At 43.5% G+C, this 23,958-nt stretch overlaps 1 protein-coding gene and 1 long non-coding RNA gene across 12 annotated transcripts in view; one reads left to right on the forward strand and one right to left on the reverse strand.

Moving 5' to 3' along the window:
• Positions 1–22,915, forward strand: part of PLEKHG1 (pleckstrin homology and RhoGEF domain containing G1) — a 219,586-nt gene extending 196,671 nt beyond the window's left edge. For all 11 annotated transcript variants that reach the window (XM_073894089.1, XM_025866319.2, XM_073894086.1 and 8 more), the window contains 6 exons: positions 4,005–4,038; positions 6,627–6,722; positions 8,846–8,884; positions 10,598–10,620; positions 14,227–15,871; positions 21,395–22,915. In XM_073894089.1, the coding sequence (XP_073750190.1) occupies positions 4,005–4,038; positions 6,627–6,722; positions 8,846–8,884; positions 10,598–10,620; positions 14,227–15,871; positions 21,395–22,458 (2,901 nt within the window). In that variant the 3' untranslated portion in view covers positions 22,459–22,915. The remainder of the gene's footprint in view (positions 1–4,004; positions 4,039–6,626; positions 6,723–8,845; positions 8,885–10,597; positions 10,621–14,226; positions 15,872–21,394) is intronic.
• On the reverse strand, positions 3,161–21,769 carry LOC141373004 (uncharacterized). Its single transcript, XR_012378617.1, has 3 exons — positions 21,633–21,769; positions 6,431–6,650; positions 3,161–3,948 (listed from the first exon to the last, which is right to left on the reverse strand). It is a non-coding gene; the product is annotated as an uncharacterized lncRNA (long non-coding RNA).
• Positions 22,916–23,958: the final 1,043 nt, after the last annotated feature.

Below are 23,958 nucleotides of genomic sequence, written 5' to 3' on the forward strand. Positions count from 1 at the left end.
GACACTGGAGGGAGAAGAATTAGCAAGCCACCATAGTAGTCTAGAAAAGAGGTGAGGGGCACTTCCGGGGGGCCCCAGCAACAGAGGGGGAGCAGATGGAAAAGCTTTCACAGAGGCGGAGGGAACAATATGTTGCCCACTAGGTGCAGGAGGAGAGAAAGAAATAGGAGGCAAGGATGAGTCAGGGGTTGGGCCCGGAAGACGGTGTTGAGTTCTGAGATAAGCTGCCAAGGGGAGGAACCGGTTGGATGGGAGCGAGGAAGAGCTCTCGCTGCTGCCTGTGCAGGGGCCAGTCAGCCCAGGTGGAAATTCAGGTCTTGGAAGCTGCGGGTCTGGAGGCTCTCTTGACACAGTCACTGAGCCCTGAGCTTTGATGGGATGGCCCGTAAAAGTGTGTAAAGGGAAGAACCCCTGGGAATGGCACCATCTCGGTGATCTGCGAGCCAGTGGGGACTTAGAGGACCACCAAAGGGAGAGTGACCAGGGAGGCAGTAAGAAAAGCGAAGGGGAAAGATATGGTGACAATGGAAAGAAAGGATCTCAAAGAGGAAGAGGGCGACAAGAGTCTCAAATGCTGCGGACGTCACAACAGATTCAAACAGAAACGTAGATACTCGGTTTGGCAACTAAGAGACCAGGGAGAGCTTGCAGGGCTTTGGAGAGAAAAGCCGAAATGAGAAGCAGCAGACTGAGTGCAGACTTCTTTAACAGAGTGCAGAAAAGATGCAAGGTGGTGGTTTGAGGAGAGGCGAGATCAGAGCATGACGCTTGGTGTAGGTGAAGGACACCATGGACGTGACAGTGGGCGGCGGGCAGGGGAAGGGGAGCGTAGTGATAAGCAGAGGGGTGCTCTTCGGAATCCACCTTGGGGAGCTGGGAGGGTGGGATCAGGAGCGCTGGGTGAAAGGGAGGTCTGGGAAGGTTGAAACCTCCTTCCCAGAGCTGGGAGAGAAGAAAGCTGAGACAGGACAGAGAACCTTTGCGGCGGACTCGAGTGAACACACGGAGTTTGATTTCACTGGAGTTGGTGATGTTGTCGTGTGTCTGGTGCGAGGAGCCCAGGTGGGTTTGGGCACCTGAGGGAAAGTGGCAAGGCTCGGAACACTTGCTAAAGGAAATGGACCAGTCTGTAGGGATGACTACAATAATTTGTGCACCCAAGGCCTGAGGGACGTGGGTCACCAAGGATCAGTGTGATGAGGTCATTTGGAAGTCCGCTCAGCAATCTGGAAGCTAGTGTTGAGGAACCACAGCGCAGGGGGGCTCCCCAAGGTGAGGCTCAGCAGAGCCACTAAAGGGGAAGATTAGCAGCACAGGGGAAGGTGGGTGCCAATCAGCACAGTGAATGAGCATGCTTTCCAGGCTGAGTGGAGAGGGAAGCCAACAGAGAGAATAGGCACGGCTTGAAGGACCGGGGGCCTGTGGAGTCCAAGAACTGGCTTAGAAGGGGTTAAAGGTGGAGAGATGGAAATACAGATGTCTGTAGTTGAAAAGGGAACTTTTAGAGTTCTGGGCGCTGCTAAGGTCCTGGGGGCCGCTCTGATTGTGTGTTGCTGTTCTGGAGCTGAGGGAAAGCTTACCAGAGATAAAGTGGCTAGGCGCTAAGGTGAGGGTGGAGAATGGATGTCCATGTGGTTGGTGAAAAGGTCCTTGCTGGGCTGGGGGGAATGGAGCAGAAGGTGGGTTGGTGGTCATGAGAATAGAACTGGGGCGGTGGGCCGGGGGGCGGGGGGCAGGGAGGCAGATAAGGAACAGGGACATTCCTGAGAAAGGAACATCTATTTTGCTCTGTGTATTTTGAGAAGCATTTGAAGCTTGTTCTCAGGCATTGTCAGCACTGATTTGGTGCCCAGGAAATGAATGTGCATAGGTGTGTGCTTTGAGTTAAGCATGAGTCTCATTTCATCAGGGTGTTGTGAGATGTAAAGGAGCTCATGCAAAGAAGTGATTGTGTTTTCTTCATGGTTAGTTATTCAGTTGCTGGCCCTGTGCCTTGGAATGCCCTGAGCAATGACAAAGTGTCTTTGATATGCCCCACCTACGATTTACCTGTCTCCTGGGAAAATCAAAGCTGCCACAGGATTCTGAAAGGCCATTACAAAACCAGACCAGCTTGCATACCTGTCTTCTTTCTCCCCCACAAGACGTTTGTATTCCAGGCCATTTTCCCTTTATGCGTTAAAATGGTTCATATAGTCACAATAGAATTGCACTTTTTTACCCAAATTCCTGACCCTTTTAGAACTAAACATTATTGTTTCAGCTACAGCTTCTTGAGCACACACACCTACTTTGTATTTCGCCCTCAGCAAAACACCTTCTGAGGAGGGCCTTATTCTCCCCATTCTAGAGAAGTAAAAGCAGAAGCTCAGTGACATTAAGTGCTCTGCCCAAGTTTATACAGCTTGTACATGACTGAGCCTGAGTCAGACCCAGGTCTGTCTGGGTCCAGGGAGCAAGCCTTAGCCACATTGCTCCCAGTGGAAAACACTTATTTAAGACACTTGATCCACTATAATGTAGTAATAATTTTCCATTTTATTTAAGCAGGTTTATTATTAAGTTGAACTTTTCACTTCTTTCTTCAAGACTTTTTCTTAAATCTTTTTCTCCAAAGCTTTCAAAATCTGTTTATTTCAAAATCTGTAAATAAAAGAAATGCGTAACGGGGAATTTTTGTAAACCTCAAAAATCACCTCACCATTCTAACATAGTTAACTTGCACAAGCTGTTGGAAGTTCATTTGTGTGACTCCCAACCTCCTTCCGGTCGTTCAGTTCAGTGATGGTCCCTGGCTGACTCCTAGAGGAAAATATGGGAATAGTACTCTTCTGAAATTCAATGTCAAGATGGGGGGAAAAAATACTGAATTCTTAAAGTCTAAGTTTATAGATACCAGGAAACTTCTTGGAAATAGCCATTTTGTTCATCCATATACATGAGATATACACTCAGTCTCCTCTAGATTGAGAACAAAGATAAAAGTAGAGCCTTCTGCATTTTATATATTCACCTGGTTCTGGAAATGCACTTCAAAGAAATTGAGCTCACATCTGTGTTTGAAATTAATTCCAACTAGTAATCCCAAACTGACTAGATGATAAAAATATCAGTGTCATAAAAATATAACCATTTGTTTTCTCAAACTTATATGGTTGCATCAAGGCCTTTTTTTTTTAACCTCCCTCCTTTGTGTGTGTGTAACTAAATATTACCATTTAGCCTGAATATTTTTACTGCTAAAAATTTTTACTAAAGTAAATTGCTAAAAAAATTTACTAAAAATTTTTCTTTAAAATTTTTTATTGTTATGTTAATCACATACATTACATCATTAGTTTTTGATTACAATTAAATTATTTTTAAGGTAATTTTTAGCCCAGTGTTTGGAGGTTAAGTTACACGACTCTTGAACTATGAAAATGACACGGGGGGAGCAAGACAGGCTACCTAAAGTAATTTTTTTTCCCTTTTTGAATCCTCAAGCAACATGATTCATGTTAGGGTAATTAACTATCTTTTTATATTTCCCTAAACATTAATACCATTGGCAGCAATAACAATAAAAAGAAGCCTCAAAGCATTAAAGCTGCGACGGTTGGGGTTGAAGGGAGAAGAAAGCCAGAGCTGAGGATTATCCGGCCCAATCCCTTGGCGGGCGGGTGGTAACTTCGTTGGATTGAGGGCCTGTCATGTGGGCCTAGTAGTAGCAACCCTGGAAGGTAGGTCCTGTCTTGCCATCTGTGGCTTCCTTCCACGTGGGGGCTGCAAGCTTAGCTCTGGAGCATCCGTTGTGTAGCATCTACTGCCCACAGGAGGGCGCTTGTCTGCTTGAAGCCCTTGTGTTCATGCCTCAAAGAAATAATGAGTTGTTTAAAGCTTTTCCATAAATCCCTGTTCAGGTGGCATAGTGTAGGTAATACAGGTCTTCTGTATTACGACTGGTAGCTTAAAGAAGAAACAAAAAGTAATTGCAATTAAAGCCATACTTTTCTTTCTTTCAGGCCAAGCAAGCAATACTTGAAATGGATGCCATTCGTAAGTTTGGTTCTCTTAATACAGTTTGAAATTTTCTTGTCTCCTTGCATCTGTCATATTGTCTAGCTTAAAGTTTACAAAAATGTCAATTGTAAGAAAGGAGCTCTATTCACTGTGTTAACAAACAGAGCGGCAGACGGTATAATCTCTTCCTAACACATTGGCTTATTTGTCCATTGATTTCGCCTGGTTTATCTGAGTCCCCTGATGGCTGGCCACATGTCTAGATCTCTGCATCAGCTAAGAATGTAAGATCTGCTGCCAGGGTCCATTCTTACCCTCCTTTCTACCACCACCAGAAATTAAGGTTTCACATACACTTCCCACCGCACCCCATCGGAGGGAAATCTATGTTGATTTCCTGCAAGAATCGTGCCAACAAGATAGTTCATGCTTTCCCTGATGCGGCACAAATTCCAAAATTACAGCGGCCCCACAAGTGTGATGGTAGTTCAAGGCTTCTAAAACGGGCAGAAAATAAACAGAGGTGAGGTCTGTCCTACAAAATAAAACCTCGTTCAACGGCATTTATCACACCCTTATTCTCCCCCAGATGAAACAGGAAAAAAAGAATCAGTGGCTTTAAAGATTTACAACCGGGTCTGACAAAAACTTTTACCTACAGCATGTGAAAGAACTTACTTTTGAGGCATCTTGCCCCAGGTGGGAACACTGATTCACGTCCCCTCCACACCGCTGGTGCTCAGCTCTGCAGGGGAAACAGGAAGCATTCGTGGGGTAGAAAGACGAGCACTCCCACCACGTGACTGAGACCCCCCATGTCATGCCCCACAGCTCCTGAGAGTGACCCCTACCAGAGGGCTGGGCTGGGGCCTGCTGCCCTGTCTTCTTGAAAGTCCCCCCATTTTATTCAGTGGAAAGCTCTTTAAGATTTTTTTTTTTTTTTTTTTTTGGATAATAACACTCTATAAAGAGAAGGCAAGGTCATGGGTGAGCATGTTAGGTTGAGGAGGAAAGGTGGAGGAAGATGAGGGTCTGAAGAAGTCTATTTCTGTGACCGACTTCATTCAACAGAACCAAGTCCTCGTTCCCAGCCTCTGGGCGAGTCCGTGGACACCAGTAAGGTTCTGTGAGTGCACAGAATGATTTCGAGCCACTAACTGGTGCCACGTGCCTTTCTTCCAGGCCCAAGACTAGGCCAGAGCAACCCCGCCTGGGAAAATCCCCCCCATTTGCCCTGCCTTGACTCTGGACTTGGCTGGGTATGAGCAGAGTAGGCCAGTCCATTGGGCCAAATGACTTCATTTATGTAACTTTGCCACTGACATTGGACAAACATGTGTGGTCTTTACAGTCCTCAGAACTCTCTCCAGCTTTGGACACCCTTAAAGAGCCTTAACCCTATTACAGCCATGTCCTAAAATTGTTTACCCTCAGGCTTCAGATATCAGTGAAAGTGCTAGAGTACTTTAGGATTGGACCCAATTTTCTTTCTTTCCTTTTTTTTTTTTTTTAAAGGTAGGCTTCATGCCCTACGTGGAGGCCAGCGAGGGGCTTGAACTCACAACTCTGAGATCAAGACCTGAGCTGAGATCAAGAGTCTGATGCTTAACCGAGACAACCAGGTGCCCCTAGACCCAATTTTCTTAATATGATGTCCGTGTACCCCTTAGCATAAACTGCGAAATTAAATGAAAATCCTGGGGGCGCCTGGGTGGCTCAGTTGGTTAAGTGCCTGCCTTCAGCTCAGGTCATGATCCCAGGGCCCTGGGATCAAGCCCCACATTGGGCCCCTTGCTCAGTGGGGAGCCTGGTTCTTCCTCTCCCTCTGCCCCTCCCCCCCACTCATTGCTCTCTATCTCTCTCTCTCTCACTCGCTCGCTCTCTCTATCTCAAGTAAATAAAATCTTTTAAAAAATAAATGAAAATCCCTTTTCTGGTAAGAGAACCTAAAGCACCTATCAAATATTCAAAAGAACAATGTCTAGAAAAATACTAAGAGTCACGGCCCTAGAGGACAGCTTCCATAGGGCAGGAATAGCTTGATATCCTCCACCACCAAGCCAGGCATAGACGCCTCACAAATATTGTACTTCAGTTGAATTCTCAAGATGGCTTCGCCCTCCCTGACAGAGCCCCTGTTGTGGCCCATCACCACAGCCTGTCAGAGGCCTTGTTGGCAAGTTCAGCAGTGATGTTTATTGTAATAGAATTTTCTGACCTCTGTGGGTCATCAAGTTGCAGATGATCCTGAGTGGCAGTAGGAGTTTAATCACACCTTACACATCTTAACTAACTTCCTACAAAGGGTAAAGACAATGGTTATGGCTCTTTCTGCTAGTGAGCAAAAAAGGAGAGCGTGTGTGTGTGTGTGTGTGTGTGTGTAACAGAGAACCTGAGAGCACACACGTGTACAAGAAACGCAGCTTACCTTGCTGACAGACTCCTGGAAGTCCCAATGTAAACAAAAAGTCCCGTGATACATATTCAACACCAGTTATGGAAAGGAGAGATTATACCCTGTCTGATGAAAATGAGTAAATCCATAGATACCCAAAACAAGTTGTACCGATCTCAGAAGTCACTGAACACCTCCTTCTTATTGATGCGTGTGGTTATCTTTTCAGATTATCCTGGGTTCTGTTACAGTCCTGAGGGAGAAACAAAAGCATTGTGTGGTTCGAAAGACGGTTCTGCTCCATATCGGCTGAGAAGAAAATCTGGTAAATAGGATGTTGTGATCAAAATTTAATAATCTGGGGGGATAAGTAATGAAAGATCCTTTCAGTCTGTCAGGCTTTTGCTCTAAACAAAAACTTTCGTTCTAAACTTTCTACATAACTCTATTTTCCAGGGGATATAAAACATACCAATCAACTAATTTTGCTTTGCATAGCATCTTTTTTTGTGTGTAAATTTATTTTTTTTATTTTTTTAACTTAATCTTATTATGTTATGTTCGTCACATACAATACATCACTAGTTTTTGATGTAGTGATCCACGCTTCATTGTTTGCATATAACACCCAGGGCTCCAGGCAGTGCGTGCCCTCCTTAATTCCCATCACCGGGCTAACACATCCCCCCACCCCTCTCCCCTCTAGAACCCCCAGTTTGTTGCTCGGAGTCCATAGTCTCTCATGATTCGTCTCCCTCTCCGAGTTGACCCCTTCATTTTTCCCTTCCTTCTCCTAATGTCCTCCATGCTGTTCCTTCTGTTCCACAAATAAGTGAAACCATATGATAATTGACTTTCTCTGCCTGACTTATTTCACTGAGCATCATCTCCTCCAGTCCCATCCATGTTGATGCATCTTACCACTAGCATGCAGGTACTTAAAGCCTGTTGACTAACACTGGGGAAAAATTGTATCCTATAAATGACACATACAAAAGATTATTCAAGCCTAAACCTTTAACACGTGTTTGCTGAACCAAACTCCATGTAGTATTCTCTTAGCCCTCATATCTTTTTTTTTTAATTTGAATCAGTATTTATTGAGTACCTACCTAACCCCCTGCACTGTACTAAGGACCCAGAATGCAAGAATAAATAATACATATGATTCCTGCTTCCTAGGAGGTTATAGTCCAGTGGGAGAGTCTAACGGGTGAATACGTACCAGTCCGTGATGGACTGTGGTAGAGGCTGAGTGGGAGGAAGAGTGGAAAGACAAAGCGGGGAGAGAGGGGCTAACTGTCTAGGAAGGAGAGAGAAGGCTTCCCAGAGCAGAAGACCTGGGATGGAGTCTGGGGGCTGAGGAGGCAGATGGGGCAGGACTAGCACATGCAAAGGCCCTGAGACTTGAGCCGGCATACCTTAGCTCAGGCCTCTATTGTCAGTTGTTCAGCCTGGCTGGAACGTGGGATGGAGGTGGGGGGAGGTGGAGATGTGCAAGGTAAACCAGAAGAAAAGTGGCTGGAGTTGCGGAAGGTATGAGCTTGATCCTGCAAGCTACAAGACGGATCTTCAGCAATGAAATGTTTGCCTTTTTCTTTTTTTTAAGATTTTATTTATTTATTTGACAGAGAGAGAGAGACAGCGAGAGAGGGAACACAAGCAGGGGGAGTGGGAGAGGGAGAAGCAGGCTTCCCGCTGAGCAGAGAGCCCGATGCGGGGCTCGATCCCAGGACCCTGGGCTCATGACCTGAGCCGAAGGCAGACGCTTAAAGACTGAGCCACCCAGGCGCCCCAAAATGTTTGCCTTTCATAAAAAAGAGAATTCTGCCTTGATGTGGAAACTGAAGTAGGCTGTCCATCTAGTCTGGGGGAGAGATGATAATGGCCTGGATTGAGACAGTAGTGTGGGGGGAGGCGTTATTAGGATCCCACAGGACTGTGATGGATGAAAACAGGAGAAATTTAGAATGATGTCCTGACAGCTAACTTGGGCAGGTAATGTCAGTGACAACCAGGATAAGAACTTGATTAAAGGACAGTTATGGGGGGAGACTGGTGACTTTGAGGCATGTTGGGTTGCTCGGTCTGTGGGCACATTGGGGAATCGTCAGTTTGACACTTAACATTAGAGGCTTGGGAGAGGAGTGGCTTAAGGATATAAAATTGAACACTGTCACCTTACGGGTGGTAGTTAAAGCTAAGGAAATTTCTCTACTAGTTGTTGGTAGGGTAGTTTTCTGTTATGTGACCCCTGATTGCGCAGCTTAAATTTTATCCTACAGCTTTGTCAGAGTGAATGTCTTGCTGTTAAGTGTCTCTAAGTGATGGGGATTTCGGTATATTTGATAAAAAAAATTTTTTTCTAGAGCTCAAATAATTCATTTATAAAGGAAAAAAACCCTGATTTGGTTTTGCAAATGATGCCGGCCTTATTTTTTCTCCTAGAACCTTCCTCAAGATCACATAAAGTTTTGAAGACCAGTGGTAAGTCCTGAAATTATCTTTCTTTTTTTCATTCTTGCTGGTATTCACTAAGTAAAACCATACAAAAACATAAACACCGGATAAATTACAGATTGACAAATTTTATTAACTTCTATAAGTAATAGTGCCCCATTATATGATATAAAGCCAAATGACATAAAATGTCTGCAATATAGATAACTGGCATAAAAAAATTAATATCCCTATTATGTAAAAAAACCCCATACATCAAAGAGAAGAGACAAAGGACTCTCTTTTAAAAGGCAGAGGGGCACCTGGGTGGCTGAGCTGGTTAAGCATCCAAGTCTTGCTTTTGGCTCAGGTCGTGATCTCATGGGCATGGGATTGAGCCCTGCATCAGGCTCCGTGCTCAGTGCAGAGTCTGCTTCGGATTCTCTCTTTCTCTCTCAAATAAATAAATAAAATCTTCTAAAAAGGATAATAAAAATGAAAAGCAGAGAATATAATTGGGCAGTTTCATAGAAAAAACACAAACTGTCGATACAATTTATAAATGGTCATCCATGTTAGTAATCAGAAAAATCATACATTTAAAGGAGATAAATAGAAAGGGGAAAGCTGTGAACTCAACCAAAATATAGAGAAAAACAGGCACTCCAAAACGAATGGTGTCTAAATTTCTGCAACCTTTTTGGAGCAAAATTTGGAGCATTTAAATTTAAAATCCACATTTGCCCTTGACAATTTCACTTTTTTCACTTTTATAAATGTCACAACATGTACTTCCTATATAAAAGTGCTCCCCCAAGTGTGGCTAGATCCAAGTGTGTGTGTGTTTTCTTTGCAGCATTTGTAATAGGACAGCACATAAAATGCCCATCTAGTGGGAAGGAGTTAAATAAATTGTAGTATATCCTGGAAGGCTGTGTGGAATATTCTGCAGTTTCTGTCAAAAACAGTGCAGTACCTCCTTCCCTACTGACAAGCGTGTCCACGTACATTTAGCGGGAAATGCAATGCTGCATATTGCACCTTTACTTCATAAACAAAACCGTGCATTGTGGTGGGCTAGGGTCAGTGGGTATGGAACTGGAAAGAGGACCGTCGACTGCTACGTATGATAACTTCCACAGGGTGGGATTTGTGGAGAGGATTCGATCACCGTTTACTTTATATGCTTCTGTAATTAAACAGTGTTTAAAGAGGAGCCACACATCATCGAGGTATCTGAAAGGGCATCTGTAAGGATGTGGCTATGTACAGGTCCCCCAGAAACCCACCTTTACTGCTCCTTAGCACAGTGCCAAGGTGACCCCAGTGATAAATGCTGTTTGTGACATTCAGGGAAAACCAGTAAAATGTTTAAAAATTAATAGAAGCATAGTCTTATGTTTAAGTGATTCTCATGGCTTAAGGTGTGTATTTCAGATAATACATATTTGGGGGGAAGATTTTGAGACTTATTACCATGAATCGGTCTGTTGCTCTCTGGGATTAAGAAAGGTACTTGACACTCAGATGTATGTAAGGTTTTGGGTTTTGTTTTTTTTTTTTTTTTACACATATACTAACAGGATATATAACGAAGATAACTGAGAGGCATTTTCTGAGAATTAGGTCTAAAGGGTCCAAAAGCCTCTCGGGTTTCAGTTATTAACAAGTTTTAAAATCCTATAAAATAGGGGCGCTTACCTATGTATGAGATATGTTTTTAATCCTCAAAAATTCTTTTAAAACCCTTTTATTTTTCAGAAACAGCACAAGACATCCAAAAGGTAAGCACAATTACCTTTCTTATTTTGGAAATGTTTACTTAGGCACCCCTTGTAGGTACCCTTATATATCTCATCCCCAGCCTATATTCCAATGTAAACAATTGTTTTACATTTTGAGATGGACTTAAGGACTCATCCTTATAACCTCCTCCCTCCCCCTGCTTCATTTCTCAAAACTAAGGCAATGATTTCTTCATCCCCCTCTCGCCCCACCTCTCACCTCAAAAGCTGTAAGGTGACCGAGGGTGTAATACATGCACCCTAAGTGCTAGTGTGGTGCACCCGACTTTGTCACAAGACCAAGGCTCCTGCCTCCCAAATGTTGCCCCCTTCTCAAAGCATTAGCCTTTGGTCACAGAGATCCCCTTCTAAGAATATGGTCCTGCTGCTGGTATGAGAAGTATGATCCTATGTCCTATAATGAAACTTCACTATATGAAGTTGGGGCTTTTCTTCCTCTGATAAAAGGTTAGGAGAGGGGGCATGAAAATGGTATGCTCTATTGGAAGATGTATATCCAAATGTATTACCTATGAAGAAGAGATATTGTATCCTGACCTGAGTAAACCATGTCCAATTGTCTACAGACCAATTGTCTAAGTTAACAACTCTTAGAGAACTGATCGTGGTTTCTTGCTTAATGTTCTGTATCTGTAAGGATGTGGTTATGAAACTCTCTCCCCACAATTCCACGGCATTGCTTCTTAGCACAGGGCCCAAGTAACCCTGCTAATAAACTCCGTACCTTTCCAATAAATCCAATAAAATGTCTAAAAATCAGCAATCTTACCTCAAGGTAATTTTCTTAAAATTGGAGCATGTGAATTTCTTTCGGGTAGTATATATTTTTGTTTGGAAGCTTTTGAAACTTATTAGTTGGTTGTTGTTCTGAAATATAGCATGAGATTTTGATTTTTTTTTTAATCTACATTGTTTCCATAAACAAACACTGCAGAAGGCACCCAACTCTTTAAGGCTGCCAAACTAGGATCATGGAGCTAAGCCCTGCTCAGTACCAGGTGGGGGGATTTCTCCACCAGCCCTAAAGAGGGAATCTCAAGAGCTTGTTGGAAACTTTCGACAATAGTGATCAAGCCAAGTCTCCATATGGGGACTAACTAAACCTTATAAAATTTGAAGACAAGAAAGAAGTAAAGCCATGTACTTTTTTCTTAGTGGTAAAATTCCATCTCCTAACACTAATGAACAACACCAAATGCAAGGAGAACAGATTTACTAATGGTTAAAGAGTTTATAACAGGAAATATTCCTTAATAATAGCCTCACATTTCTCCCAGAATACGTATTCCAAGGCCATGTGTGTGTGTGTGTGTGTGTGTGTGTGTGTGTGTGTGTGTGTGTGTGTGTGTGTGTGGAGAGACAGAGAAAGGGGAAGGAGGGAGGGGGAGAGAGAGCAAGAGCAAGGGGGGGGCAGTTAAGGTCATATACATGCTGTGGATTCAGACATGGATTCAAATCCATTTCTGTCAATCCTAAGCTATATGACTTACAAGGAAGTTGTTAGAAAACTTAGTTTTCTAACTTATGGAATTATTATAAAGACTAAATGCAAAAATATATTTTTTTAAAAGTACTTAGTACAGGAGTGCTTGGCTGGCTCAGTTGGTGGAGCATGACTCTCGATCTTGGGGTTGTGAGTTTGAGCCCCACATTGGGTGTAGAGATTACTTAAAAATAAAATCTTAAAAGAAAAAAATGCTTAGTCCAGAATCTGGAACAAAGCAAGTGCTCCACAAATGATAGCTATTGTCATATTATTATTAATAGCCATAATGCTAAGAATATAGAAAAACAGTGGGGGAAAAATGTTCATCATGGCTCTAGTGAAATCAAGGTATCTAAACCAGACACTTCTATGTTGTGCGTAATATACATACTGATTATTTCTCAATCTAAGAGCTTCTTCAGTTCTCCTGAAGATTTCATGTAAAATTTCAGTTTCCAAAGTTCCAAGCAATTACCCTAAAAATATCAAATTTGATATTAAAAATTCAGGTTTCCTAGTTTCCTAAGATGTCTGGGAATCTTTCTGGGATGGAAGATTTTAAGAAGGTATTACTTCTGGCTGTTCACAAAATCCTTTTGTTACACTTTCAAAGTGTTTTGTCATGATTTCACTAGTTAATACTAACTTGTTTTTTAAAAATGTAGTTCCTGGGTGTCTGTATTTTATAAACATGGTACCAGGACAATCTGAGTAAGAAAAAGGGAGAGATACTAAAGGGTAAAGAAAAAAATAGTGCCATAAATAAAATGTAATACTCTATATGTGTATGTGCGTATATATCCATATGTGTGCATATTCATATATTTCTAGGCCTCAGATGGTCCACAGTTTGACCATGTGAAAAAAGGCAAAAGATTAAATGACTAATTAGGTTATTTTTAGTTTCAAATTTTAATGGAAAAATAACCTTCAGGATGAAATTTTATTCTTGCCCTCCCTACTTCCCTTCCCTCCCTGATAGGCAGGCGGGCAGGCCAGCAGAGAGAAAGACATATTGATAGGAGGTTATTCCAAGGCAATATATATATCGCAGTTTCATTGACAAAGTGAGGAAAAGTTCTTGCTAACTTAACATTTCTAATAGGTTACAAAAAATATTCCTAATAGTGTTTGGGTCAGAAAATATGCCCCTGGTACTAATGAGTTTGAACTGGTCTCAACCCTTTCAACCCTTTGAAGCTAATCCTTATACCTATAGAGGGCATCAGAGGGCAGTCTGCTCCCTGTCTGCACAATTGAGCTCCATCAAGAAAGGTTCCAAGTTATAAAAGACCCCATTGGTTTTGTGATTAGAAATTGTTAACGTCACTCATATTTTATTTCCTAATAGGCATCTAAATATTACTTAATTAAATGTATTTTGAAAGAAAGTAAAACGTTCATTAGCTCAATAGTGGATTAAGTTACATGTCTGCAACAAAGGCTCTTTGCCTAGAATCTATAAACCAAGGCAGTGCCAGTCAGGTCTATGGCAAGTCTGCAGATTTCAGAGAAAGCCTTAAGGTGTGCAGTCGGATTACTGACTGAGGCTTCTGGTATACCAGAAACCACAATAAAACTCCTAGCAGTCAAGCCTCAAATAGAAACCAGATACAGTGGCCCTTGATACCTACATATGTTCATTTATAGAATGTTATTCACCAAGTGCACACTGGAATTATGTGAAGTATTTAAGAGTTTTCTGTATTTTGCTGATTCCCTGCACTGGGGTAAGGGATTTGGAGTCAGACTTAGTTTGCGTCCTAGCCTTTCTACTGCCTGGGGAGAGCCTGGATTTCCTTACCTTGAAATTAGTACCATCATGTCTAATTCACAGAGTGATTGTAAACGTTAAGTGTGGAGAATGTCTGCACATGGCCTAGCCTGTTTCTAAGTAAATATCAGTTCCTGTCCTTTCTGCACCTTTTGCAAAAATCTGAAGTGCTTTTCAACTCCATTAAAATCAACAACATTTACTGATCATTTGCTTTAAGACTATTATAGTCCAGTGGGAGAGGCAATGTGTAAAACCAGGAGAGTGTCATAAGTTATGTGGTCATGTCACTGCAGTTCAATCAGTATGTTTCTATCCACCTCAGGCTTCCAGAGAGGAAGGGTCTCCCCAGCGGACCTCAGCGGGGCCATCTCCCGCCCCAAGGAACAGCCAGCCGAGCAGTTCTGCCATCATCAGCGTGCTTCGTGGGGGTGGAGCCATCAGAAACATCTGGACGGACCACCAGATCAGACAAGCCTTGTTCCCGAGTCGTCGGTCCCCTCAGGAGAACGAAGATGATGAAGATGATTATCAGATGTTCGTGCCATCCTTCTCCTCCTCAGATCTGAACTCTACCAGACTCTGTGAAGATGGCACTTCCAGTCGCCCTTGCAGTTGGCACATGGGACAGATTGAGCCCACGGAGACCACCAGCTCTGGCCACCGGGTGGTCAGGCGGGCCAGCAGCGCTGGCGAGAACAACACATGCGCTCCTGAAATAAGAACTAGGGACAGTGGTGGCTCTCAGTACAGCCCCCGACGGGAACTGCAGAGTGACCCTAAAACAGAAGGGCAGGACGGAATGACTCCCTTTGGGTCATCTGTGGAGTTGACTATTGATGACATAGACCACGTCTATGATAACATAAGTTATGAGGACTTAAAACTAATGGTTGCTAAACGGGAAGAAGCTGAATCCACACCCCCCAAAACAGCCAGGGACTCTGTTCGCCCCAAGAGCACGCCAGAGCTCGCCTTCTCAAAGAGGCAAGCTGGCCCCGAGAAGAGCTCTCTTCACACAGAGAGGGATGGAGCTCTAACAGGTCGCCAGGCATCGAACCAAAGCACACATGAACTCCAGATGGTGGAGGAAAACATCTACGACACCATAGGGCTCCCAGATCCGCCCTCCCTGGATTTCAAATGCAGCAGCCTGAAGCGCCCCAAGAGGAACACCTTCTTAGGGCTGGAAACCGACTTTGCATGCTGTGACAGTCTGAGGCCCTTTGTTTCCCAGGATAGCCTCCAGTTCAGCGAGGACGAAACTCCTTACCCCCAGGGACCCTCTGATAATGATTATTTGAGTCTGCTCTATAACTCTTTCAGCTGTAACCTGTCTGTAGGTGATAAATCTATATCTGATAAACTGTCTGAAGAAGTAGATGAAATCTGGAATGACCTGGAAAATTACATCAAGAAAAACGAAGTCAAAGCTAGAGACCGGCTCCTCGCAGCCTTCCCTGTCAGTAAAGAGGATGTGACAGACAGCCTGCACTCCGAGAGCACCCCCGAGCTGGGCAGAGACACGGTGCGTTCCGTGTCTACCCTCTCGCTTCCTGAGGGCCATGCTTTCCTCACGCCACTGAAAGACAAGCCCGGCAGAGCTGGCCGGACCCACTGCCCTTTTGAGGAGGACCTGATTTCTAAAGAGGGCTCCTTTATGAGTCTTAACCGGCTGTCTCTGGCCAGTGAAACACCTCCCATGGAAAACCCCTACGACTTGGCCAACAGCAGTCTATCCCAACCAGACTTGGAAAACCCTGACCCTGGGATGGATGCCACAGATAAGACAAAAAGCAGGGTCTTTATGATGGCCAGGCAGTACAGTCAGAAGATCAAGAAGGCAAATCAGCTTTTAAAAGTGAGAAGCCCAGAGCTGGAGCAGGCACTGGCCAGCCAGCAGCATAAACCCACGCACAAAGACCTGGCAGCCATCTTAGAAGAAAAGAAGCAAGGGGGTCCTGCCATCGGTACGTTCCTTCACACCGCTTTCCCTCCTTCTTGAAAGTAGGATGTGAGGGCAGCTTTCAGGTTCTAAAAGTCCTTGAAACGGTGAGAATATTGCCACTCAGACATTCATTCTCTCAAATTGAGACCACAGCTTTACTAACAAACACCGATGAGGCCGTTCCTAATTCTTTTCCCACTTTAGCTCACAGAGTCGCCCAAGCTGGAGCAAGATTCGGTCTCGGAGGGTTTTGTTGTTTGTGTCACATTGTCACTACCAGACTTGATGTTTTAAGAAGTTTTCTCTGATCTGAAGTGTGAAAAATAGCAATCTGCTGAACTCGTGGCAGGTAGAACTTTTCCCTGTGTATCGCTGTGTCCGGAGGAGTCATGGCTCATGTCAGCTTTGAAGATTCGGAAGCCTGTGGAATAGGGTTGCTCCAGAATCCCAACAAACATGCCCACTCATCCTAATAGATGAAAAGGAGTCCTTTCACACTATATCCTCAGGGATTTGCTCACCTATTTCTCTTACCAGTTGACTTTTTGTTTAATAGGTGCCGTAAAATAGCCCGTGTCATGCATTTAATACTATCTCCCTTTAGTATTCTCGGGTAGCTTCCAAAAAGTGTGATTCTTTCGGTCAAGCCTCCTTTGTGGGGCAGAAAACTGGGATCTCAGGTATGATGTTGGTAGGATTAGGGCCAAAGGTTTGACTTCTTTCTCTGTTATAAAGAAGTGCAGAGACCAAACTTGACACCGAGACACTGATCTCGGTTGAAGAACACGGGTGTGAATGAGACACATGATTGTCACGGGAAGAAGAAACCCCAGGGCCCTGGCTCTCACCTCAGGAGATTTTCACCTCTAGACCCAGACAGATTTCTGGGGTTAAGCCCCGGAATCTGCAATTTAAAACAGTGTGGCCTTTTGAGCCTATTTTAAGATTCCCTGGCCTAGATTTTCTGACAAAGGACCCCCTTGGTATCAAATGAGAGGAGACCTTTCTCCAGTTAAAAGTAAAAGCCCGATGGCTCGGTATCAAGGCACACTGAGACAGTTAGCAGGACGATGACATGGCTCATCCGGCCAGATCGATGCCACTAACCCCCTTTCTTTGAGATTGATGTCTTTATCTCTGCGAAAACCAGAGAATAAGAAGGGGATATCCAAATCCTAAATGAAGCCACAAGTTACAAGTTACGTGACGAGAATCTATAGGGAATTTTTTTAAGTTTGGGAGTATTTAAGAATTGTCTAAAGCTTTACTCTTTTGTAGAGTTCCTCCTACAGTAAAGTTTCCTATCAAATAGGGAAGGTAAGCGCTGGAATTTGCTACCTGAAGGATTTTACACACTCTCTTGAGTTGTTCTTCTTTTTAAATAAAGGTGGAAAGTGAATTTTGTATGAATGTAAGAGACTAGATGGCATATATTTTTCTCCTTGCAAGAAAATTAATTCATGTCCCTCTTCCAGTACTAGCGTTGCTAAGCTGGTTTGTTGTTACCCATGGAAAAAGTGACTGAGTTCCAGCTGTAAAGGACCCTGTGGGGGCATAGATGGCATTGGAAGCAGTGGTACGTGGGCAATGCAACCACTGACTGAACCTGGGCTAGAGAGAGAATAGAATAGGGTTTCTGATGATCATGGATTATGCCAGTAGACTATTGTTTCAAGAGTGGTAATTGCCTGAGCCAGGTTGTTTTGAATATGGACCATCCATTAAAATGCAGAACTCAAACCTCGATAGAAGCAGGTCCTCCAATGCTGAATCATTAGGGCTTACAACTACCTTGAGTAGTCTTCTTTTTTACCCACCTTTTAAATATTCATAGATGTCCCTTTGGGGTTTTCTTTTGCTTCTTTTTACTTTTGGTTTGTTCTCCTTTTGGTTTTGCCTACTGATGTCTTCTTGAGATCCCATGGGATCTTTTCCCAGCTCTGCGTCTGGGTCCTTTCTTGACATGGTGGGCTACTACCGACGTTCTCCCCAACCGAGAGGAGGAGATCTCTCCAAAGTCATCTTCTGAGAATGGGGTCTCCCCTGCTATCTGGCAGGAGCACGTCCCTAGGGCCTGCCATCTCTCGGACCTGAGGAATCTTCCATCTGGGTGGATCGAGACCACTTCCTGTGCCCACGAGGCTTTCAATCAGTTGACATGATGACTCCTTTTCTCTCTCTCGTTTATCTGGGCACAGGACGTCATAATCGAACGGACCGATTCTCCAGACTTCTTCGTATGGGCCTTGCCACTTTGCCAGGAGCTTGCTCTCGGTGTTGTACGGAAGGAGGAACGCCCTATTCACCTGCTGAAACTCTCGAGCACCTTTATTGAACTCTCTGGCGGGGGTCTACAGGCCCCGGGTCAGATTTCTGCCTCTAAGTCACCCATCCAGGTCTAGTTACTCCCACCGTCCAGAGCCTGTTGTCGTATGCCAACATTCTTGTTCAGTCAGACCTCCCTCCTCATAGTCTTGGAGGCCAACGAGGCCTTTGGGTTCCCTTTCTTGGTGATGTTTTACATGGGGGAAAACTCCATACAGGCTTGAGGGATTTATCCTTTTTGTGCAGCAAAGGCAAAATCACATTTTATGCTTTGGTCTACGTCTCAAGCAGCATCAGAAGCTTTGATTTGAATCCTCTGTCTTGAAAACAGTTTATTTCATACTTTTCTCAGCAAGGAATGTTTCCAGTTTTTATCTGGAATCCTAAGAACGCCACCTTTTAAACTTACAAAAGAGAAATAAACCAGAGACGGCCCTGAGGTTGTCACATAATGATAATATACATATTCTATAAAAGGTATTAATGCCGGGACTGGGATGATGGGGAACTTTGATCCACCTGGCTAATACTAAGGTGTTTAGACTGGAGATGTCTTCTTGGGCTGGCTATTTCCTACACATCTGGGTAAAGAAAGCTAATGACAGCTGTTGCTTTGGAAGCATTCTCTTGTTCACATTGCCATCAAACAAGTTACAGAATGAGACAAACAAACAAAATCCCTAAAACTTAGATAGGCACTGTGTGTTATCTACCTGTGAGATAATTTTTATTCCAAATTTATAAATGGTCAACTTTTTATTATTCAAAGATAAACTGTGCCCATTATGAGTTATCTATAGGAAGCATTTTAATCAAAGGCTACTTTCCTGCTTTTTTTTTTTTTTTTTTTTGCTATGCCCCTGATGTTCTAGGCTGCCTGTCACTCTCTGTGGTATGGTCTTAGGGAAAGCATGTCCATTTTTAAAACTATGCTTAAAATAAAAGGAGGAAATCCAAAATATATCTGGATAAGTAGTTCTTGAGACCAATTTATATCTAGAATTGTGCTTGGTGCTCTGTGAGGATTGTTCTCCAAGAGTAAATGCTCATGGACTAGCTGGAATGATAAACCAGCCCATGTAAAAAAAAAAAAAAAAAAAAAAAAAAGCAACACGAGATTGTGTGCACGTGTGCGTGCATGCCCATGCATGTGTGTGCAGCCAATAGCTGAATATTATGGTCCACACTAAGTATATAAGACTTCAGAGAAGAGAAATGGGTTAGAAAATGATTCATGGAAGGGGTAGTGCTTATAGAGGGTCTTGAGTGGTAAATAGGATTTGATTAAGCAAAGGAAGAAGAGAGTGTGATTAGGAAGAAAGAGGCATGAGAAATACTGTGGATATTTTGAGTAATACATGGTTTCAGATCATCTGGGCTATCGCAGTCAAAAGTCAAAAGCCAATTTTTCATCCACGACTCTATGGTTAAACTTTGGTACTGAAATAGTTGAACCAAATGTTTTAATTAGTTCTCATTACTTTCCCCCAAATTGTCATCTCATTGGAACCTTGTGAAAGTTCAGAACCTTCCTGACTTAGCTGTGGGATCGTGTTCAGGGTCATCGTGTAGATAAGAATGGTTTGGGCAGAACGAGTTGATGTTCAGGAGGGACTGCTAACCAGTGACTCTGTCTCAAGGTCCAGCTGCCTTTGTTTGGGCTTCACAGTTAATGAAACATTATAGACTTCAGAATGGCTAACATGGGCACTTTAGTGTTCACGTAGACTTTCAGTCTCCTAAGGGGTTGCCAAATTTAATTGGTATCAAGAGTCTTTACTATGCCATTTAAGGAATAATAGCTCAAGTTTTTGTTACTAGAAATTCTAAACTATTATTCTCTGTTCTTCCAAGGAATTTGGACTTGAAAACCTGAAGGATCTGAATATAGGATCTATGAGAAGTTAAACATGATTTACCCTGATTTGGGGAGTTGGGAATGCAAACAATGTGAGAAGGTTGCAATTAAAGGCACACCAGCGGGTGTCTTCTGTCCTCATAGAAGATAGAGTTGAAAGAAATGGCAGAAACTCAACTAAATATTTTGTTTAAATTCAAGGAAGAATTTACTAACAATAGGTTACTAAAAATATAAATAGCTTAAGAAGAAAATGCAATGTCACTTGCTGGCCATCGTACATGGGATAGATCTGTTTTGTAGGGGCTGTGTAGATGTGGTCTGGGAAATTTATAGGATGCATGGAATTCTTTGATTCTAGGGCGGTCCTGTGGATACCTGGATTGGGGTGATGGTGTGTGTGGGCGGGGGGGGCAGCTCTTGAAATTGACATCTCTGGGCTCTGTCTCTTAAATCATTCCTGGCCCAAGAGAGTATTCTATCCATAGCAGCGTTCTGTTAATGTCTTTAGAAATGTAGAAATGTCTATACTCACAAGTAGAGTAGAGAGGAGAATGGCCTCCTAGCTGAATTTGAAGCGGCAATAGTTTTCATGGATATAACAGTCAAATCCTGTTCTGGACAAACACCAGAGAGTATTACATTATCAATTATATGCATAGATGATTCATTCTCAATATCTTAGGGGCATAGACTTCAGTGCCTGGCTTCTTGGGGATGGGAACGAAGATGTGACTCAGTCAATACACGTGGTTTTGAAATCCTGGAAGGGAGGGCCTCCTGTAGACACTTGTTTCCCAGATGGTAGCAGGGAACGGCTGCTCAGAAACAGGAAATACAGGAACAGTGACCAGGAGCGGACTCTTCTGGGAGTCCTTGTCTCAGAGAGATTAAGTCTAGTGAGAAGCCAAGGGCAGCCACTGCATGGTGGATTGTGTCATCTTCCTTTTAATGACTACTTGAGTTATTTGTCATTGACCAGGGTTTAAGTGCTGACCTTCTTGTTTTTATGATGCCTGTTCTGTAGCACTGACACGATTTCATGCTTGTAAAGAACACTAGAAATTTTCATTACAAGTAGTGATCATTTGCAGACCTAAAATAAAATAAGCCAGAATTTGATCAAATTAAATGAACCTGTAGGTGACCTCTTTTTACATTTTTGTGTCTTATTAAACTATGGATTATTTTATTAGTTCGCATTGCTTAGTATTCAATGGTGACTCACCCTCAAACTTAAAGGTCCTATCTATTTAAATTTTTTAAATCTGTTAGGATGTTAGATTTTTTTTTAATTTTTTTTAATCTTTGCATGTGGAACTAATCCTCTGTACGTTTATTGTTTCCATATTTGCCTTCCAGGTGCCAGGATTGCTGAGTATTCCCAACTGTATGACCAGATTGTATTCAGAGAGACCCCCTTCAAGGCTCAGAAGGATAGCTGGGCCAGCCCTCAAGAACCCTGCCACCTCAGGTCCACCTCACCTTCCCAGGCCCAACATAGCAGCGAGGATTGGCTTTTGCATTCAACCTACAGTAACGGAGAGTTAGTGGATTTCTGTCCCCGGCCAGAGCCAGACTTGAAGTCGAAACATCCTACCTTAGCGATCAGTGCAAAGAGCGCTCCAAGACAGCTGTCTGCAGCTTGCTCTGTGCCTTCTCTTCAAACCTCCGACCCCCTGCTGGGCTCCTTGCAGAGACACAGTGTCATAGTCAGTCAGCCCAACAAAGAGAACTCTTTTCAGGGCCACCTTTACAACTCTTTGGGTCGCAAAGGCCTCAGTGCAAAATGTCAGCCCTACAGCAGGTCCCGGTCCTCTTCCTCCATCTTGATAAACAAGTCGGGGGACTCCATCAGCTACCCTGGGGAGATGGGAAAGAGACAGCTGCTGTCTTCACACAAAAGTTCGAGGTGTGAGAGTCCCCAGGATTTGCTGCCAGGTGTGGCTGACTCATGTCCTCAGGGCGCTGAAAAACACTCAGATCTCACGCTCCGAGACTCACAGAAGGTTCTGGTAGTAAGTAGAAATTCACCCTTCAGTGCCCAAATAGCGACCCAGAACTACTTCTCCAATTTCAAAGAGACTGAAGGAGACGAAGACGACTATGTGGAAATCAAGTCAGAAGAGGACGAGCCGGAGCTAGAGTTCTCGCACGGCCGGAGGAAGAAATCCGCCCCGGGGGTCATGGAGGCCGACTTGCCCGAGAACGCCTGCAGCAGCAGCACCCCGTACTCTTTGAATAGTCCATGCACTCCAAAAAAGCCAATAAGCGACAAGCTGGGGCTGTCCCCCTATCTGACGTCGTACAGCGATTCGGACAAACTGAATGACTATCTCTGGAGGGGGCCATCTCCCAACCAGCAAAATATCGTCCAGTCGCTGAGGGAGAAGTTTCAGTGTCTCAGTTCCAGCAGCTTTGCCTGAGGTTCTTCGGAGAAGCCTGCCCCGGGTCAACGTGGCGCGATGGCTTGTAAAGGACCGATACCCAGAGGTGTTTTCTATGTACCAGATTAAAGCAGTTTTGTAATAACCAGGCGTGTCAACCATGCTTTCTTTTACACAACAGCTCTCTGAAATGGCTGCCAAGCCAGCCGGGACTGTACTGTCTAGCCGGCGTCAGCATCTCACGGCGTGTCTTCCTGATGCTGACTGCCTTCATGTTTCATGTAAGTCAATCTTACTTGGAAAGTTTTAGGCTTTTTTTTGTTTGTTTGTTTAACATGATGGCCATGACATTTTGTCCCGTGCCCTTGGCAATAGTGCCCAGAGTCTAAGAAATGCAGTAGCCCTTGCCTATCATCCAGAAGCCACGAGTAGTTTGATTTTAGGACCCAAAGGCAGCAAGGAGGCTTTTCCACATGTTTAAAAAAAAAAAAAGGAAGGAAAACTAAAGCTGTTTGAAGGATTAGGCTTATTATACCTGGCATTTTGGTTACGTTCAGGACAAGACCCCAGAATAACGTAAGCTAGAGATCTCTAGTTAGGGGTGTAAGTGCACACTGCCCGTCTCCCTCTGCATGGGTCACTCCTACATCTGTTCACTCTGTTGTAGAAATCGGGTAGCTGTGGGACATCAGGAGGGAGCAAGAACGATTATAAGCAAAGACCCTTACCTCTATTCCTGGACACGTTCCAGAGAATGCGCTGCTTATCGTGTTTATTTTTGATTGCTGGAGTAAAATGAATGATTTCCTCCAGTGCTCAAAGGAAACTACAAGCAAGAAAATGCAGATTGACTTACCTGTTAGAAAGGATGGGGACAACTTGGTGATCTCCTCATATTCCAGTGGAAGGCAGGGGTGGAAATGGGAACTCTTCGTGCAATATTTTTGTGCGGATGTCTAATCAACACAAAGTAAGCCATGAGCTAAAGTAAAACACTTTAGGGCCACCCTTTCCAGAGCAGTTTTTCCATGTGTACTTTCCCGAGTTTTGTACCTCAGCCAAATGACCTGATCCCAGCCTTGAGGATTTCGTTTGCTGCGGTGAAATCTATTTTCCAAACTCAACATAACAGGGGGGCCTTTTCTCATTGTTTTGAGGCACATAAAAGAAAAGAATCTTTGGCTACTAAGCTCTGACAAATACCGTCTTTGATGTTGTCATTATGGTCTTCAAATAGCCGTCCATTGTGATAATCATGGGCTAACCTAAGGTTTTATGGAAGGAAACAGAAGATCAAAAGCAAGGCCTTGTGAGTAAAAAGCAAAAATCAAAGAAGCAAAAGAGAAAAGTGAAGGCCAATCTGTTGCTATTTTATAAAAATGTTCTATTTTATGGAAGACTCCAGTCAATGCAACAAGGATGTTTTCTCAAAACAAGAATGTTGTATTCTCCTTTCAAGCAATTTTACATTCTAGAACCCTTTCCCCAGTGGGCTCAGTTTTCATTAATATCTGTGTAGGAAAGGGGATCTAGGCTTCC

Source organism: Callorhinus ursinus, unplaced genomic scaffold (genome assembly GCF_003265705.2).
Source record: "Callorhinus ursinus isolate GAN/ISIS: 27379988/994484 unplaced genomic scaffold, GSC_fseal_2.0 scaffold6, whole genome shotgun sequence".
NCBI lineage: Eukaryota > Metazoa > Chordata > Mammalia > Carnivora > Otariidae > Callorhinus > Callorhinus ursinus.